This window comes from Apus apus, chromosome 13 (assembly GCF_020740795.1).
Source record: "Apus apus isolate bApuApu2 chromosome 13, bApuApu2.pri.cur, whole genome shotgun sequence".
In the NCBI taxonomy this organism is placed as follows: domain Eukaryota; kingdom Metazoa; phylum Chordata; class Aves; order Apodiformes; family Apodidae; genus Apus; species Apus apus.
The window spans coordinates 9,168,773-9,185,435 of record NC_067294.1 but is presented as its reverse complement, the minus strand read 5'-3'; the positions used below and the strand labels follow the sequence as shown (position 1 = coordinate 9,185,435).

At 48.5% G+C, this 16,663-nt stretch overlaps 1 protein-coding gene across 4 annotated transcripts; it reads left to right on the top strand.

Moving 5' to 3' along the window:
- Window positions 1-480: 480 nt before the first annotated feature.
- Window positions 481-16,220, top strand: BRD8 (bromodomain containing 8). 4 transcript variants are annotated; one of them, XR_007890801.1, is made up of 23 exons: window positions 484-528; window positions 832-928; window positions 1,590-1,659; window positions 2,631-2,680; window positions 3,603-3,725; window positions 3,861-3,941; window positions 4,388-4,452; window positions 5,033-5,169; window positions 5,587-5,802; window positions 7,074-7,218; window positions 8,396-8,605; window positions 9,026-9,306; window positions 9,801-10,256; window positions 10,614-10,707; window positions 10,916-10,962; window positions 11,321-11,535; window positions 11,844-11,936; window positions 12,141-12,209; window positions 12,887-13,064; window positions 13,706-13,810; window positions 14,645-14,689; window positions 15,275-15,451; window positions 15,808-15,885. XR_007890801.1 is itself a non-coding variant. In XM_051631248.1 (22 exons), the coding sequence occupies exons 1-22, from the start codon at window positions 510-512 to the stop codon at window positions 15,386-15,388; spliced, it is 2,910 nt and encodes a 969-aa protein (XP_051487208.1). In that variant the 5' UTR covers window positions 481-509; the 3' UTR covers window positions 15,389-15,899. The 4 variants fall into 4 exon arrangements, 2 of the variants coding, with proteins under 2 accessions (XP_051487208.1, XP_051487209.1); XR_007890800.1 differs by having other exon boundaries at window positions 15,275-15,644; window positions 15,808-15,857; XM_051631248.1 differs by having other exon boundaries at window positions 481-528; window positions 15,275-15,899.
- The last annotated feature ends 443 nt before the right edge of the window (window positions 16,221-16,663 follow it).

Below are 16,663 nucleotides of genomic sequence, written 5' to 3'. Positions count from 1 at the left end.
TGCCTCACAAAACCAAGCGTAAGAGCCGCGCAGAGCAGAGTGCTGCAACACGCGGGGCCCGGGGCTCACCTCCCGCACGCCCGGACTGCCGCACCGGGCCCCGCCGCGCGCGCGGAGACCACCACGCGAAGGACCCCGGCCCGCCCACCGCACGGCGCCCACCGCACGGCGCCCACCGCACGGCACCCACCGCACGGCACCCACCGCACGGCACCCACCGGACACCGCAGCCCCGGCTGCCCCGCAGCCCCGCGCCCCGCACAGACTCACGCGCTCCCGCCGCCCCGCGCGGCTCCTTCGGTTGGGGTTTCAAACCTCGCCGCCCGCCCGCTCAGCCAATGGGAGCCCCGCGCCCGCGCGGTGACCAATCAGCGCCCGCTGTGGGCGGGGCTCGGGCGCCCGGCCGCCCCGGAGCCCCGAGGACGGTTGGGGGCGCGCGCCTGCCTGCCTGTCTCCCGGCGGGCTCTGCGCGCGGCCCCGCCCCGCCTCCCTCGGGCTGGGCGGGGAAGATGGCGGCGGGGACGGGCAGTGAGTGCGGGGCCTGTCGGGAGAGGCGGCGGGGAAGCCGGTGGGCGGCGGGAAGGAAGCGGCGGCGGCCCGCGGCAGCGCAGCGGAGGCCGCAAGAGGGCAGGGGAGCGGCCCGAGGAGAACGGAGCGGGGCCGCGGGGAGGGGGCGGGGCCAGCGGGCCCGGGGAGGGGCGGGGCCGCGGGGGGGGGGGGCGGGGCTGCGGGGGGCGGGGCCGCGGGCGGAGCCCCGGGGGGGCCCGGCGGGTCCCGGCGGGTGCGGGCACTGCCGGGCACTGCCGGGCACTGCCTCCCCTCTCCCCGCAGAGCACAAGCTGCTGAGCGCCGGCCCCACCGAGCCCTGGTCCATCCGCGAGAAGCTCTGCTTGGCCTCCTCCGTCATGCGCAGCGGGGACCAGAACTGGTAAGAGAGCAGGGCCGGAGCCGCTGCTCTGCCGGCGGGTGCGTGGGCGCTGGGCCCGGGACAGAGCTCGGGCTGTGCCGGGGTGTTGCTCTCGGCCACCCCATGTGCAACAGCTCAGAAGCGCTGCTGCTTTCCCCCTGCTGTCTGTTCAAAACCAAGTTGGGCTGTTAAGGATGGAAGGGTTAAGACATGAACCGTAAGAATCTCTTTGCTTCTTTCATCACTTCTCTGTGAAGGCAGAAGTGTGCTAATCAGAACAAAGAGTGCTGTTATTCCAGCATAAATTGGAGGAGGTGATTGTGGTGAAGGAGCACATTTGATATCAGACTCCTGTGTGTTGCTTCTGCACCTGTAGCTCTGTTCTGCTGCTTTTTGCCCTCACCAAAGTAAGGGTTTTATGAAAATGTAACGGTGTCATCAGAAGCTAGAAACTTGCTTTTCAAACACCTTTTCAAAGGCGTTTGTCTAGGAGCAGGCAAATATTTTTTAGTCCAAGGGCTGCACTTGAATAATTTCTCAGTGTAGCAATTCTGTCTTGTCAAGTTCTTTGTGTTCATGGGGCTGTTCAGTGATGAAGATGAAGACAGGTCAACATCTTCTTTCTGGATGTTCATTGGGGAAGAAAGTAAGTTGATGGTAACTGACAATTTCCCTCCTGCAGGGTCTCAGTCAGCAGAGCTATCAAGCCTTTTGCAGAGCCAGGACGCCCACCTGACTGGTTTTCCCAGAAGGTAAGACACAGACGTTTAAGTCTTGGGAAAAATGAGTTTTGCAGGGGATATGTAAGACTAAGAGAATGTATTTCTTGTTTTTAAAAAAGATAGCAAAAATAATTTTTAAAAATCAGGGGTTTATAACTCATATTCAATACACTTTCTGAAGATAAATTTGAGCTTACAGTAGAGTTGGAATAAGGTTAGGGAAAAGACAGGGATGATCAAAGACATGAAACAATTTCCTTGTGAGGGATGGCTGAGTAAAGTAGACCCCTTAACATAAAAAAGAAATGAGCAATGGGAATAAAACAGATGTCTGCACAGTCAGAAGTGGCAGAAAGTTGAGGATGAATAAGGATGAATTGTTCAGTGCTTTGTCCAGTACAAGACGTAAAGGTTATTAAGTAAGACTAACAGAAGACAGGTTCAAAGCAAACCAAGAGATTATTCTTCACTGTGCATCTAATTAAGCTGTGGAATCCCTTGCCCCAGGAATTTGTGGATGCCCATGTACTTTGGTGTGTCCTGGTGTCTGGGCAAGCGCGTGGGATTTTTGTTGCATGAGGGACAGAGTGAGAAGAGAATCAAGGGAGGAGAAGTTAGGAGGTTTTGTGTTGCCTACTGTTTCTGTTAAGCTCTGAAACTGACCTTGTTATAAGATTGTTTTCTCCATTGAAATATTTGTAGTTCATCCTCACAGGTGGGTATGTTGTGACTGTGATTTTCCTAATCATACTAGCTTGCTTTGATTTCTAAATTGTTAGTTGGAAGCCTCTGTTCTTTAGCTTTGTTTAGGAGATCAGCCTGGGCAGTGCTAGTTAGTTCCTCACTTTGTGCTAAATTACAGCCATGTGGGAAACTTTGTCAGATATGTTCATAAAGTGTTAGACCTCTGAAGAAGTAGGAGTAAATGCCCTGTAGGCTTTGTTGATAGATGTTTGCTAATGCTGACTCTGGTGTTCTCTGACTCTTTTCTTTCTTCTTAGCACTGTGCATCTCAGTATTCAGAGCTCTTGGAGACTACAGAGACCCCAAAGTGAGTACAAAGTCTGGAGCAAGTGCAGTCTGCTGCAGTTTTGCTTGAACTGTCAGTTGTTAAAGCAAAGGGCTTGGCAGTGTTCCTTCCAGAAGGAGCCTGCAGGAATGAGGAGATCCAGCTGTGGGTGGACAATGGGCTCAGGGTGTTGCAGATGGGGGAGACTGGCAAGCCCAAGGTATTTCTTAGAACAGGCTTCCCATATATCCTTTTTTTCATAAGACCAGAGTATTTCCAGTATTCTGTGGTTCTAACAGTGGTCACTGTGCACTCGTTAGTGTCCCCACATCATGACAGTACATGCAGAGGAACTGGGGCCTCTTTGCCACAGCTCCCTTTTTAAGAGTTGCAGTGCGTTTGGGGACTTCATGCTGCAAAAACAGACATTTATTTGGCTGGAATAAAGCACTGCACAGTTAGTCTTACTGACTTTACACATAAAATCATTCAGAATAGGAGTAGAAAAGACAGCAAGTGTTGAGAAGGGGAAATGTTTTGTATGTGTCTCTATTTTGCCGTGGCTTCTTGCAGTTTTCTTCCCGATGGTGTAATTACAGCTTCCTGGGCTCAAGATACTTCTCACTCCTAAATATAGGCGTTTTGGTTTGGGACTTCACATCAAATTAAATTAAAGACAGAATGTTTAAAAAGAGAATTTGTTTGTGATAGTGCTGAATGATTGATTTTTTTTCTCAGGGTGAGAATTTGTGGTGGGCTTGCATCTTTGATCAACGCCTGAAATCTTTAACACTGGATGTGTTTAAGAATTCCTTTGAGAAGAGATTATTTAAAGATTGTGCTGTCCAATCTCATTTAAGAAAAACTGGAAGAGGAGATCGATTTATTGGTGCATGTTTGTGAATGAAAGGAGAACTGGGATTTTCTGTGCTTTGTGTCTGAACTGTTTTTGTTTTCTCTAAAGGAGAAAACGTGGCGAGAAGGGAGAAGTTGTAGAAACTGTGGAAGATGTTATTGTGCGGAAACTGACGGCAGAACGAGTTGAGGAGTTGAAGAAAATTATTAAAGAAACACAGGAGAAGTACAGGTCTGTGGCAGAGGCCTTAACCTGTGGTGCACCTGAGAGTCCTGCCTTGGCCTAAGTTAGATGGTGCTTGGGATGAAAAAGCTGCTCGGGGCATGTTGTTCTGTGATGAGTGAGTGAGAAGTTTTCTGATTACAGGCAACTCAAGAAGGATGCAGAGCTGATCCAGGCCGGACACATGGATAACAGACTGGAGGAGCTGTGCAATGAGATTATGATGTGGGTTATTTAATTATCTCAATATCATTATTTCTTCTGAGATTGTAGTTGCCTGGTGCTTTGTGTTTGTCAGACCCCTTGCTTCGCATGCTTTGGGTTAAGGGCAGCTGGCAGATGCTTTGAACTCTGAAGGTGGACTTAGTTTAAACTGGGGGCACCAGCTTGTGTGGAACATCTTTTGGAGTTTCTCAGTGAAGAGCTCTATATGGATTTGTGACATCATCCTTGCATCCTCCCTTTTAATAATCAGCTGGAAGTGAAATTTCCTGCCAGGTGTGGTGTTTTCCAACTGGCTTCTGGCTCTGCTTCCCTCCTCAAAGGATTTGAACTGTCTGCAAAGGGGTATCATTGTTGGCTGGAGATAATGGGGTGGGGGTGGTAGGCTGCAGTAGGAGCTAAGGGGAAGTGGGACACTGTGTGACACTAGGTTTTGGTTCTCTATACAGAAAGAAAAAAATGGAGGAGGAGGAGGCAGAAGTCAAAAGGAAGGCTACAGATGCTGCTTACCAGGGTAAGCTGGAAATGAGCTTCCTTACTCCTCCACAGAGACAGATGTGTGTGTTCATAGGAACATTTGGGAAACATTTAAGTCTTGTTAATACCTGTTCAGGAGGAATTCTGTGACCCTAGGATTTGGAAAGAAATACTATATTCTCTTTCCAGCACTGTATTTGTAACGGAACAATGCAGAGACTTCTGAGAAGGGAAAAAAAATTGATAGAAAAGGTCTTTCTAAGAGGAAGTAGGATTGGCAAGGAACATCAGCCTTTTCAGCCCTTTATTTTTCCCTATAGTTTTACTATTGTCTGAAGATAAAACAAAGAGAGATTCAGATTGGGTGTTAATGTATAATTCATAAGGCAGTTAGTGAACTAAGCTGCCAGTGGTGAGAAGTACTAAGTACCCAGCTGCTGTGGAGATCTGAAACTGAAGTGCAGTACCCAGTGCTAGTATTGTTTGTGAAATGAGCCTGGTGTGGTGCAATAAATTTCTACAATATAAATTGTTTTCGTAGGCTTCTTTAGGATCAAGTCAGAGGTTGTTCCAAGATGGAGTCATGGGATCTCACTATACTTTGTGTTCTCTTCCAGCTCGTCAGGCCATCAAGAATCCACCACGACGATTGACGGGTGTGATGGTTCGTTCCCCTGCAGGCTCAACCTCCCCAGGGGGAGACTATTCCCTGGGAGATCTGTCTCAGCCTGCTGTGGATGAGGCCAGTCCAGGGGTAAGGGTGCTTCCCATGGTAAGAAAGAAAGACCAGCTTGAGCCATGGGGCTCTGCATCTGTCATGGATCAGGGGCCTGGGGAGAAGCCCTTGCCTCGTTTTGCAGACTTTGGGCTGTGGTGGTGCTGTAGTGTGGTTGGTGTACAGTGCTGCTCGAGATACGTGTCCTCTTCATGTCTGTGGTGATCAGGTGCCTGGATCAAAGGCTGTGTAGGGGCACCAGGGGGTTGGCCAGACAGTCTTGTGTGTGCCTGGGAAGTGACACTACAGGGCAGGGAAAGGGTGAGAGCACATGCCTGGAGTCAGTGTAGCGAGTGAATGGAGGAGGTGTCTGTGGTGTGCTGGATCAATGTGCAGGTGGGGCTAGTCCGTGTGGTGGAGTGTGGCTTTGAACAGTGTGGTTTTTCTCTTTCTCAGGTCACTCCAGGGACATTGCCCAGCACCCCAGTTGCCTCCTTCATTGGAATCCCTGACACCCCTCCAGGCTCTGCTCCCCTGGATACCCCCATGACCCCAGTCACTGATGATTCACCCCAGAAAAAGATGCTAGGACAAAAAGCAACTCCGCCTCCTTCCCCTCTGCTGTCAGAGCTGTTGAAGAAGGGCAGTCTCCTGCCCACAAGCCCCAGGCTGGTATGGAGCTCTCTGCTCATATATGCAAGCACACAAATAATTTGCTCCAGACTCTCCCACTGAAAAAGGGAGAGCTGCAAAGGCTTTTTAAAAACTTACAGCTTTTGCTGAGAGTCCCAACAGAAGTGATATCTGAGAGATATACTTACCCCTGTGAGCCACAGAGGTGGGACCATTTCCTGACAGTGCTGTGGGTGCAAGGCTGCAGGAATCATTCTTCATATAGGACTGGCTCTCTCCCCTCAGTCATAAGGCATTGGTGTTGGAGGCTTTGCTAGAGGACTTCCTGGGGGAGGGGGTGTGTTAGTCAGCATAGTCCTGATCAGTCTCTATGGAGGTGTTTTGGTGATTTCTTCTTTGGGCTCACAATCCTTCTTTACATCTTGGCAGGAGGTTGAGTTTCAATACCTTTATTGGGTCTTAGCATGGAAATAGGGAATCTTCTGATGGGGTTTATGACCAATATTGAAGTGCTTCAGTCTTCTCGTGGTTGTAGGCAGTTATTGAAGTCACTGTGATGGCAATCCAGTTTGACCCTTCTGATGGTAGTGACTCTGGGAGTCTTAAGAGGGTGACTGTTCAGAGCCCAGTCTGAAAAGAGCAGCCATCAGCCTGTCCATGGCACAGATTCCCTGTGTTAGTGCTCGTGTGATGAAAAAGGTGTATTGCTGTCAAATCCCTTTTTTTAATAGTCAGATTTGGTCTCTTTTTTTGTTAGCTTGGGTAAAATGTTCCATGGGTTCCATGTTTGCAGGGTGCAGTGTAACATAGGGTAGAGCAAGAAAATACTATGACTGTGGAAGACTGGGTTTTCTTTGTGTCAAATGGATTGTTTTACCTCTGCTTCAAGGCCTGTCCCAGGTTTACTATGTGGCCTTGATAGAGTTATTTTCCATCTTGGTACTTCCATTTTCCTCAACCTAAAATATGGGATAGTTCCATGTCGTCTCAGGGGGTAGAGATACTGGTATCTGTAAAGGATTGTGAGGTCCTTGAGCAAAGGAACTGAGGTAGAGCAAGTGATGTATTGGCCTGACTTTAAAGGAAGGTGGCACTGCAGCTGTATTGTAGCTGAAGAACAACCACTAGTTTCAGACTGTCATGTTGTGCACTGGCATAAAGGGCCTCGGGCACGTATTAGACTGGACAAGAAGTGGAAAAGAAATCCTGAGACAGCAAATGATGGACATACGTGTGGAGGTGCCTGTCTGTCAGAAAATCACTGATGTGCTGATATCTCCAGGAATTTCAGTTGTGTCCTCCTTTGGCAGGTCAGTGAAAACGAAATGGCAGTGGCTTCTGGTCACATAAACAGCTCAGGAGTCCTGCTGGAGGTAGGAAGCGTCCTCCCAGTGCTGCACAGTGGGGAAATGCAGTCGGCACCTGGTGCTGTCCCTGCATCTCCTGCTGCTTCAGGTAACTCGGGGCTCTCCCTGTACAGTTCTCCCTTCAGATGTACCTTCAGTGTGTTCTATGAATTCTCTTTGGAGAGAGATGAAGGACATCTAGCTTGGCTGGTTTTGGGGCTTCTTTATGAGTTGTATTCTTACTTCTGTACCCTTGTCCCTCTCACCCCTACTTTTTCTTAAGATGACTTTAATCCTTCCAGGAAAAAAGAGTGCCTTAATCTAAAATAACCAAAACAATTAGACTTGATTTGATCCTGATCCCTGCAGTCTAGTTTTCTGGGTTTGACTCTGCCTAATACCAGGCATTTCAGTGTAGAAAGAAAGGGTTAATAGACAGGAAGTTGGGGAAAAATTGGTCTAGTATCTGATCCCTGATGTGTCAAACTTGCAGCTCCCTGTGAATATGGGTAACTCGTGTCTTACATCTGCTTTAGCTTAGAGGTCTGTTGATTAGACCACAGTGGAGCTTGACCTCCAGAGTAAGTTCCCCAGAGGGGTGAGAGGGGCAATGCATGAGTCTGCATGGGGCCTTGTCAGAACAACTTGCCTATGGTGAAGTTTCTTTTCAGCTTCTGGTTTGGAGTCACAGTTGAGTCACATTGCAACCAAGAGTTTATGCCATTCATTCATACACAATTCTGTACAAGTCATCTCACTTCCCTTATCCCCATCTCTTCTTTAAGACCTGTAAATTTGGTCCAGATGATTCAGTAAATTCAGACTAGAAAATACAGCTAAAAATGAGTGGCAACCTGTGATAGAAGAGGAATTCTCCAGGAAGGACCTGTAAAGAGACCCCCTCTGCTCCTTCCCAGCTCCTGTGATAACTGTTTGTCTTGGCTTACCATGTGTGGCTCGGTGCTGTTTTCCGGGTTTCCCATCGTTGTGTTGGGATGGGCTTTTGGAAGGGCTTCTCCCTGCATGTGTAGCTTAGCCTGTCCAGCCCTTACATTGAGCACAGTGTCCCGTGGGCTGCATCATTCTGTCTCAGACTCCACACACAAAGGAGTTGTGCAGTTTTGGTGCAGGTTCTCCCGTGTATCTTTTGGGGACCATTTATAGGTACCTCTCATTGTCTTTTCCCAGAAGAAGCCACCAGACAATGAAGAGCCCAGCGGTGGCTTTGTGGACTTGGGTGGTGGCTGCTTCTTGCTCATGTGCTTTTCCCTTCTACTCTCTGTTAGGTGCTCCTACGCTTTCCCGGCTTTTAGAAGCTGGTCCTGCACAGTTCACCTCACCTCTTGCTTCCTTCTCCGCTGTTGCCAGCGAACCTCCAGCTAAGCTCCTGCCACCCCCCGTAGAGCCTGTGTCGCAGGCAACCATTGTCATGATGCCCACGCTGTCAGCACCGTCGGTTGTGCCACCAGCTGCAGCTCCAGACAGCGTAGCCACAGGTGCGTTCCTGACCTACGCACTCATAGGTCATGCACTGCTGGAAAATGGACATTCCCTTGGGATCAGCTCCCAGCAAGCTCTCAGCTGGCCTTTCCTCACCTTTGAGTCACCATGCCCGATGAAAGGATGGTCATGGCTGGGTTCTGCAGTGAACAGATGGTTTTAAACAGGACTTGCTGGGTGGGAGTGGGGGTCCTACTGGTATGTTGCTGGATTGTGGTTCAAGGGCTGGAATCTTGCTGTGTCTCTACTGTGGGGAAAGCAAAGCTGGGTATATATTTTATTTTTCTAAGCCATGCTGTTGTGGGTGGACCTGGGGTACTTGCAGTTGGTGTTTGGTCTTATTTTCTGCAGTATTTGTTTATGTGGCCTTGACTTCTCCAGAGTAGTCTCTGATTGTCACTCTCATCCTTGCGCAGTGAGCCAGCCAGAAACCTGTGTTTCCATGGAGGCAATATCTGATTCCCATACTGTGACAGTGTCCATGGACAGCAGTGAAATCTCCATGATCATTGATTCCATCAAGAAAGAGTGCCTAGGTTCTGCGGCTGGCAGCGCTGCAGGATCTTCCAAAGATCACTGCATTGATGGGAAAGAAGACCTGGATTTGGCTGAGAAAATGGATATTGCAGTGTCCTATACAGGAGAAGAGCTGGACTTCGATACAGTTGGAAATATTATAGCCATCATTGAGGACAAGGTAAACGGGCAGGGCAGAGTGCCAGTGCCTTTTGCTCCATATCCCGTTACGTTAATCTCAAGTGATTACAGTTCACCAATTTAGTGAGTTTAAATGAGCAAGAAATAACTGTTCCAACATACACATTCTCACCACTGTTGTCCCGGTCAATGGGACATGACCCTGTGACACCCCTGCTGCCATTCTGCCACGTTCAGCCTGGTGCTGCTCTTCAGAGTGCAGAAAGATCTCTTTCTTCCCCATGTTGGGTAGGGTTGGGTCACATCCCTGGCAGACACAGGAGCTTGCAGCCTGCTTTCCTGGAGTGCTGTATTTCTGAAACAAGCTCCTCAGGTGACTCTGCAGGGAGGGATACGAGTCTGGCTGCAAAAGGCAGCTTTGTTAACCCAGTACACCAGGTTTTGTGCAATTTTTCATTACCAAATAACATTAACTTATTTTTAAATTCCTCTTTCTGACCTTGGCCTGTACTGCTGTATGTTTTGGCAATAAAGGGAGATGACCACCCTGAAGTCCTGGATGCTGCAGTTGTTGAGGCTGCTCTGTCTTCTTTCTGCGAAGACACCGATGACCCTCAGACACTTCCTGGCCCATGGGAACACTCAATTCGTCAGGAGCATGAGAAGCAGGCCCAGATAGCCCAAGTGTCTGTGACTGTGAAGCAGGAGAGACTGGAGTGTGAGGAGCCAGAGGCAAAGGGAATTCGAGACCTAATGGGCATTGGCGAGCTGGGATCAGAAATAAAGACTGAACCTGCAGAGCAGGAGCAGAATCAGCTGGTCCCTGAGGAGACCATCCCAGCAACTCCAAGAGTGACAGAAACACCAGAGCTTAGAAGTCAAGAGATAGAAGAGGATCAAAGAGCAGCTGTAGCAGCAGGAGAGCCTTCTGAAATTGAGATAGAATTGGTCAAGGGAGAAGACGCAGTGCACAATGCAGTGAAGACAGAGGTATGTGAGCAGAGAGGCTGTCTGGAACTGGTGTGGGGAAAGAGAGGAGCAGTTGCGGCAGGTAGGAGAGAAGTTTAGAGGAAGGATGACTGCTGGGTTGAAGGTGACCCTTCACTGAATGTGACTGACTGTTTTCTTGGGAGTCATGCTGCTGATCTGTTCGATCTGCAGAGAAATTCTCTGCTTTAGGCAGTACCTTTATGTATCTCCCCCCGCCCACGTGCAGAACTGCTGTTGGGAAGGTACTCAGTGAACTTCATTGCCTTGAGTTAGGTTAGGGTGAGTGAGATGTGCCCACACCTTCACTGAAGTAAGCTGACACAAACATCTAGATTTGTGCATTTCTCTTCCCTCCAGACCCCACCTGATGATGATTCATCCCCTCCACAAGTCCCAAATGTGAGTGAAGACTCCTCACAGGCTGATGTTCAGCACAAATTTGAGCTGTCAGGTAACTTAATTCAGCTAGGAAATCTTTTACATGCAACATTATTAGCTGGATAGATGTCAGTGATCTGGTTCAGGTTTTTTGGGGAGGAGGGAGAAAAGATACGTAGGAACAGTGGTAATCACTGCAGGACAGTAGGCATTTGTGCAGGAGCTTTTGTAGGAAAGACTGCTTTGGGGAATCAACCTTTCTGCTTTTCTTCCTTTCACAGAGTCAATGAAGGAGGAGGCCCAAGCCCTGTTTAGGAGTCAGATGAAGGTAATTCTGGATTGGTTGTAGTCATCTTGGGTTCATTACTAACATCTCACTGCTGCTGCTTCCTTGCTCTCACCTGCTGAAAAGCAAAGCTTGTGGACAGCTTTCTGCACTGAGAAGAGAATTGAGCAGTTGGAGCTCAGGAGATTGCTTCAGGCACTGTGAGGCTGTGTGTACGTGTGTTTCTGTGTCCCTGGGGAGAGACAGGGCAGGATAGAGTGACAAGGATTTTGCGGAAGTGCCTGTACAGTTGTCAGCAGCTGTAGCAAGAAATCACTTTGCTTGCTGAACCATGGTTGCTTTGGAGGCTCTGAGCTACTGCTGTTTCTGGCTGTGCAGACTCACAAACTCTCTGTTTCAGGATGGACAGGGTGAAGAGGATGATGAGGACGGAGCCAGTGAGGCTGCCAGTTTGGAGGAACCCAAAGAAGAAGATCAGGGAGAGGGATATCTATCAGAGATGGATAATGAGCCCCCTGTGAGTGAGAGTGATGATGGCTTCAGTGTCCATAATGCACCTTTGCAGTCTCACACACTAGCTGACTCCATCCCCAGCAGCCCGGCCTCCTCGCAGTTGTGAGTATCAGTGGAGCTCATGGGAACAAGGTGCAGATAAATCCCAGGCTGTTTTGTGGAGCGAGCATAGGATTCTCATGTCTGTTTTGCTGACTCAGTGGGTCCAAGGGCGGAATTTGTTGATGATTTGTTTGATTCTCCTTGCTCACAAGTGCAAGTGTGCAGACAGCACCATAGTTACAGGCCCCAGTTTTTTCTCGGTCTGCATATGGATTCGTGTAGGTGTGTTGAGGCAGAATAAACCATAAGGTTTCTGCTCCAAGGCAGGATGCAGACTCCTGAAGAAAGTACTGTTCTTTTCTTCCCAGCTCAGTGTGCAGTGAGGATCAGGAAGCAATACAGGCCCAGAAGATCTGGAAGAAAGCCATCATGCTAGTTTGGAGAGCAGCAGCTAATCACAGGTGAGTTTGATGTCTTGAGAGCTGTCAGAAACAAGTGACTAACCCTAGATGAGTCTTTGCTCTCCCGTCTCAGAGGTTCATCTGCCTTAGTACCAGAAGGTGATGAATCATATTGTTACTGGTAGCAGACAAATAAACATGAGAGCCTGAACCAAATGTTTTCTAGCAAGGAGGAGGCTCTGAGTGGTCTCCTTCTCTCTGCAGGTATGCCAACGTCTTCCTGCAGCCTGTAACCGACGATATTGCACCAGGCTACCACAGCATTGTGCAGAGGTGAGTCTAAGCAGTTTTCTGTCATTAGAACTCGATATTTGCATGTTTTTATAGGGATTTCTGGCAGGAATGATGTAGTTTTAGGTTGCCATGCAAGGTTTGGAAAATTTTTTATGGCATGATTCAATCAGAAACGGGTTTCCCTAAGAAAGGGGTTGTCTTCAGTGATGTCTTTACACAGCCCTGTCTTTGAATGAAGTACACTGACTTACAGAGAACATTTTATATCAGTAAGGTGGTATGTGACTGCTCTCCTTCTCCCAGTTTCTATCCAAGGGTAGGATTTAATCTTTGAAATTATAAAGACCTATATTCAGTATTTTTTACTGTTCCAGATAGTGGACTTTTCTAGAATTGTCAGAATCCCCTGCTAGCCGCCAAAATCTCTCCTAAACAGTTCAGTTGCTGTAACTGTAATTCCTTAGTGTCTCCTTCAGTCATGGCTGGAGAAGGCAAATGCCTCTCCTGAGGCTTCTGTCATGCTGTTGTTACCATTCATGGTGACTGGTGGACAGTTTGTGTCTTCTGACCTGAGGCCTTGGTACTCAGGAACACAGCCTGTGTGGGGGAGAACCTGTTTAACTAAATGACGTGTAGTAGACATGGAGTTGTCCACAAAAGTGAGGAAAAAAGGGTTAAATACTTTTGTTACTGTTTTGACTGCCTTTCTTTCATAGGCCAATGGATTTGTCTACCATCAAAAAGAACATTGAGAATGGGTTGATACGAACCACAGCTGAGTTCCAGCGTGATATCATGCTGATGTTTCAAAATGCAGTTATGTACAACAGCTCTGACCATGATGTGTACCACATGGCTGTGGAGATGCAACGAGATGTCCTGGAGCAGATCCAGGTAAAGTACTGAGCTGAGGCCAGTGCAGGACAGAGCATCTGCCTTGGTCCATAGGCATGGGAGAGACTTCTGGATGTAAGATCACAGTTTCACTCACAGTGTCTTTGAATGAAGTAGTCCCTTCTTCCCCTGCATCTCTCAGGTGTTTGTGGTGAAGCAGATCATGGGTAATATGAAACTAACACAGCAAAATGTTTTTTGGGTTCAGCCCAGACCAATTTAAAATCTACCTTCCTTCAGGGAAATGCTTAGGCCAGCAAGAACCAGGGTGTGGTTCAGGAACAGAAACAGGCAACAGAATGGTGAATGACAGGGGACACAATTGCTCCTTTTGGTGGCTGTGCTGGTTTGTGCTGGTTTAAAGTGTATGTGAAGCTGTGTCCTATGATTATATGCCACTTAAAATTTCCTGTGAAGCAGAATGTCAGCCAACAGGGCTAACAGAGTTTGGACTGGGGTTTTACAGTTCCTCAGGACTTGTGGGTTCTGAGGTAATGGAGGAACTTATTCTGAGCAGCAGATAGGGAACTGAAACTACCTCTGACCCAGTCATTCCCAGCCTGTGGTTTGTGATTGTTAACTGACACGTACTAACTGAGTTTGTTTTGCCTGAGAATCTGAAGAGTGTGGTTTTCTTGCAGCAATTTCTGGCCACACAGCTGATCATGCAAACATCAGAGTCAGGAATCAGTGCAAAGAGCCTGCGTGGGCGAGACTCCACTCGCAAGCAAGATGCTTCAGAGAAGGTGAGAATGCTGCACCCTGTGGAAGGGCACTTGGTACTTTTTGGAGGATCCTAACATCCTGCATGAAGCTCCCATATCAGAGATAGGCAGAATGTTTTTTGAGATTGCAGTGGCTCCAGCACCTTCATGTGAGCAAATTTTTCTTTAAATGTGTCCATTCCTTAGATTTTACCTCTGGAGTTGTACATCATCCCAGAGGCAGGTCTTATGAATTATTTCTGTAATCCAAATACGTCACTTCCCTGTTTTTAAAAAGAAGTGATGAAAGCTGTGGGGAAATGAAGAGAGTGTTGGAAGAGGTGTGATACTACAGGAAGGTGAAGGTGTAGAGAATTGCAAGACCATCCTCTGCCATGTTCTTCACTTCCTACTCAGATTTTTAGAACCAGGAAATCACTGTAGTCTGGTTTGCTGTGTAAAACACACCAGAGAACCTTGGACTTCCACACTGATCTAAACTAATAGCAGTGTAGATTATTTTTTTTCCCTTCTGTAAAGACATACCCAGACTTGATTAAGTGACCTCAGGTGCTCTCAGATGGTGCACACAACAATGTGACAGCAAGGACTGCCTGCTTGGCTCTACTGGCAACTGCAGTACAGAGGTGTTTGGTAGGCCAGGCCTTGCCATGGCTGAAGAGGGAATATCCCTTTCCTAGCATTCTGACTCTCGCAGTATCCCTCTTTTGCCTGTTTTTATGTTCCTGCTGCATATGACTGATGCCATGCGGGAAGGGGAGTGGGGCACATGTTTCTCTCTGCTCATGTGTGGTGCTTCTATGTGGTGTGTGCATTTCCGTATCTGATAAGTCCTTCTGTTTGGCCTTTTAACAGGACAGTGTCCCAATGGGCTCTCCTGCCTTCCTTCTCTCTCTCTTTGTAAGTATTGAAAGGCTCCAGCAGGTCCTGCTGGCACTGTGCTCTGCTCCTTGTCTGGGTGATCCCTGCACTGTCACAGCATCCTTAGCACTGCAGTGGTGTGTGTTTAACTTAGGGGCTCTACAATCATCATCATTACAGAGGAAACATCTCAGTCTGTTATTCTCAGCGTGGGTGACTGGGAGGGGCTTCAGTCTTCTCTTCTGGTTCCAAGTGTTCTCATTTTGTCATCTGCCTTTGCTTTTTTCCACAACTTCTCTCCTGCTTTCTTTCCATTTAAGTGGGAAGACAGACCAAGCAGTGCAGTACTGTAGTTCTTACATCTCTCATGCTTATGGAGCTGCCCCTTCCACATGCTTGAGTCAGTACAAAGGGTCTTGGGAAGGTGAGGAGTCAGCTGTGTACTCCTTTATCATTCGTGGTCCAGAAAACAGATACTTTGCAGAAATACCTCCTTCTGTGCCTGTGGTGATCTGGAAGAGTTTGAAAAAATACTCCCTCTGGGAATCCCCAAATGTCTGAGTTGCGGGGAGGAGAGAGGGAGGAAGATGGAGAGCTGTTTTTTTCTCTCACATATATCTAAAGACAGAGGAGTACTCCAGGAGAGGCAGCATGTCAGCCAGAGGGAGAGGGCAGCGGATCAAAGGAAGCTCTCAGCTCGCCTTCTGCTCATGGAAAGGAGCTGTGCGGAGAAACTAGGGAGCTAGTGCCAGGGTCACTCAACTGGAGGAGCACTTCCCGTAGGGATCAGCAGCTGATAAGGTAGGTTAGTCAGCAGTTTCCTCTTCCCAACTTAAGAGCCAAGCTAGAATCTGCCACTTAGGAGAAAGCCTGCCCTGTACAGGCACCAAGAGCATCTGTCTGGGCGAGAGCCGTGTTGCCTCTCTGCCCTGGCTGCCAGTGACACAGATCCTGCAAATCCCAGTCCCTGTGCTGTGTCCAGAGAGGATTCTAGGTAGGTCTGCAGGCAGGCCTCCCCCGGCCTTCTTAGGACAGCTGCCCTTTCTCCCGTTTGGAAAGTGTCAAAAGTTGTTACCAGATTCCTGGCCTCCCCGAGTGCTGGAGGAGGTGCTTTGTGCTCAGGGTTGCGTAACATTTTCTGTTTGCCTTGTGCCTAGGACGGAGGCACCAGAGGGCGTCGCTGTGCCATCGAGGCGGACATGAAGATGAAGAAATGATGCTGCGGGCAGACAAAATCCCAGCGCCTGGCATCCAGAGTTGGAGTACAAAGAAGACGCTGGTAACAGCTGATGGAGGAGGAAGAAAAGCTCCGGGTCCATTTCTGGGACCTGGTCCACCTTCGCTTGCCCCTCTGGAAAACAGTGTCTCGTCGAAATGTGTAACCCAAAGAAACTTCCCCAGAGGGGAAGACTAGCCCCCCTGCCTGTTTTAGGGCAGTCGTCTTGGGCTTCATCAGTGTTCTGGTGTTAGCTAGCAACTGGTGGCTCGTATGTACTGTAATGTGAAGTGTACAGATTTTTACTGGTGATGTGTAAATGTGTATGTATATTAAAGTCTGGGAACAAATCCAGCGTACGATGTGCAGTGTGCTGAGCATCGAGCTCCCTGTGGGGAGGAGCCCTGTTTGTGTGCAACATCCATACCTGTCTTGAGTATCTGCAAATATGACTCTCTTCCAGTGCAGCACACAGGCTTTGACATGAGAGACAATCTGTTAATCATGGGAGTGTTGCATGGTGCTTGGATGGAGGGGAAGATTCCCTGCTTGTGTGTGTGAGGGCATGGCACTGTGGTGATGGAATAGATCTAACCAGGAGAAGTTAAAGGCTATTGGAGCTTTCTTTAAGAGACTGATGTACTGAAATGTACCTTACGGTCTTCCCCCAGAGATTTGTAAAGGCTGCACTAGTCAAGAGTGAAACCTGTGATTCCAGCAGCTCTATACATGCTGGTACCTGGTTTCACACTGGAGCCTGTGAACTGTTTCTCTCCACTGGAAATTACAGTTCTTTC

Bases quoted from the DNA above. Each gene is read 5' to 3' on its own strand.
- BRD8 (XM_051631248.1), top strand. The intron at 1,660-2,630 runs GTAAGACACAGA...CTTTCTTCTTAG, and splicing joins CTGACTGGTTTTCCCAGAAG to CACTGTGCATCTCAGTATTC. The intron at 10,708-10,915 runs GTAACTTAATTC...TTCCTTTCACAG, and splicing joins GCACAAATTTGAGCTGTCAG to AGTCAATGAAGGAGGAGGCC.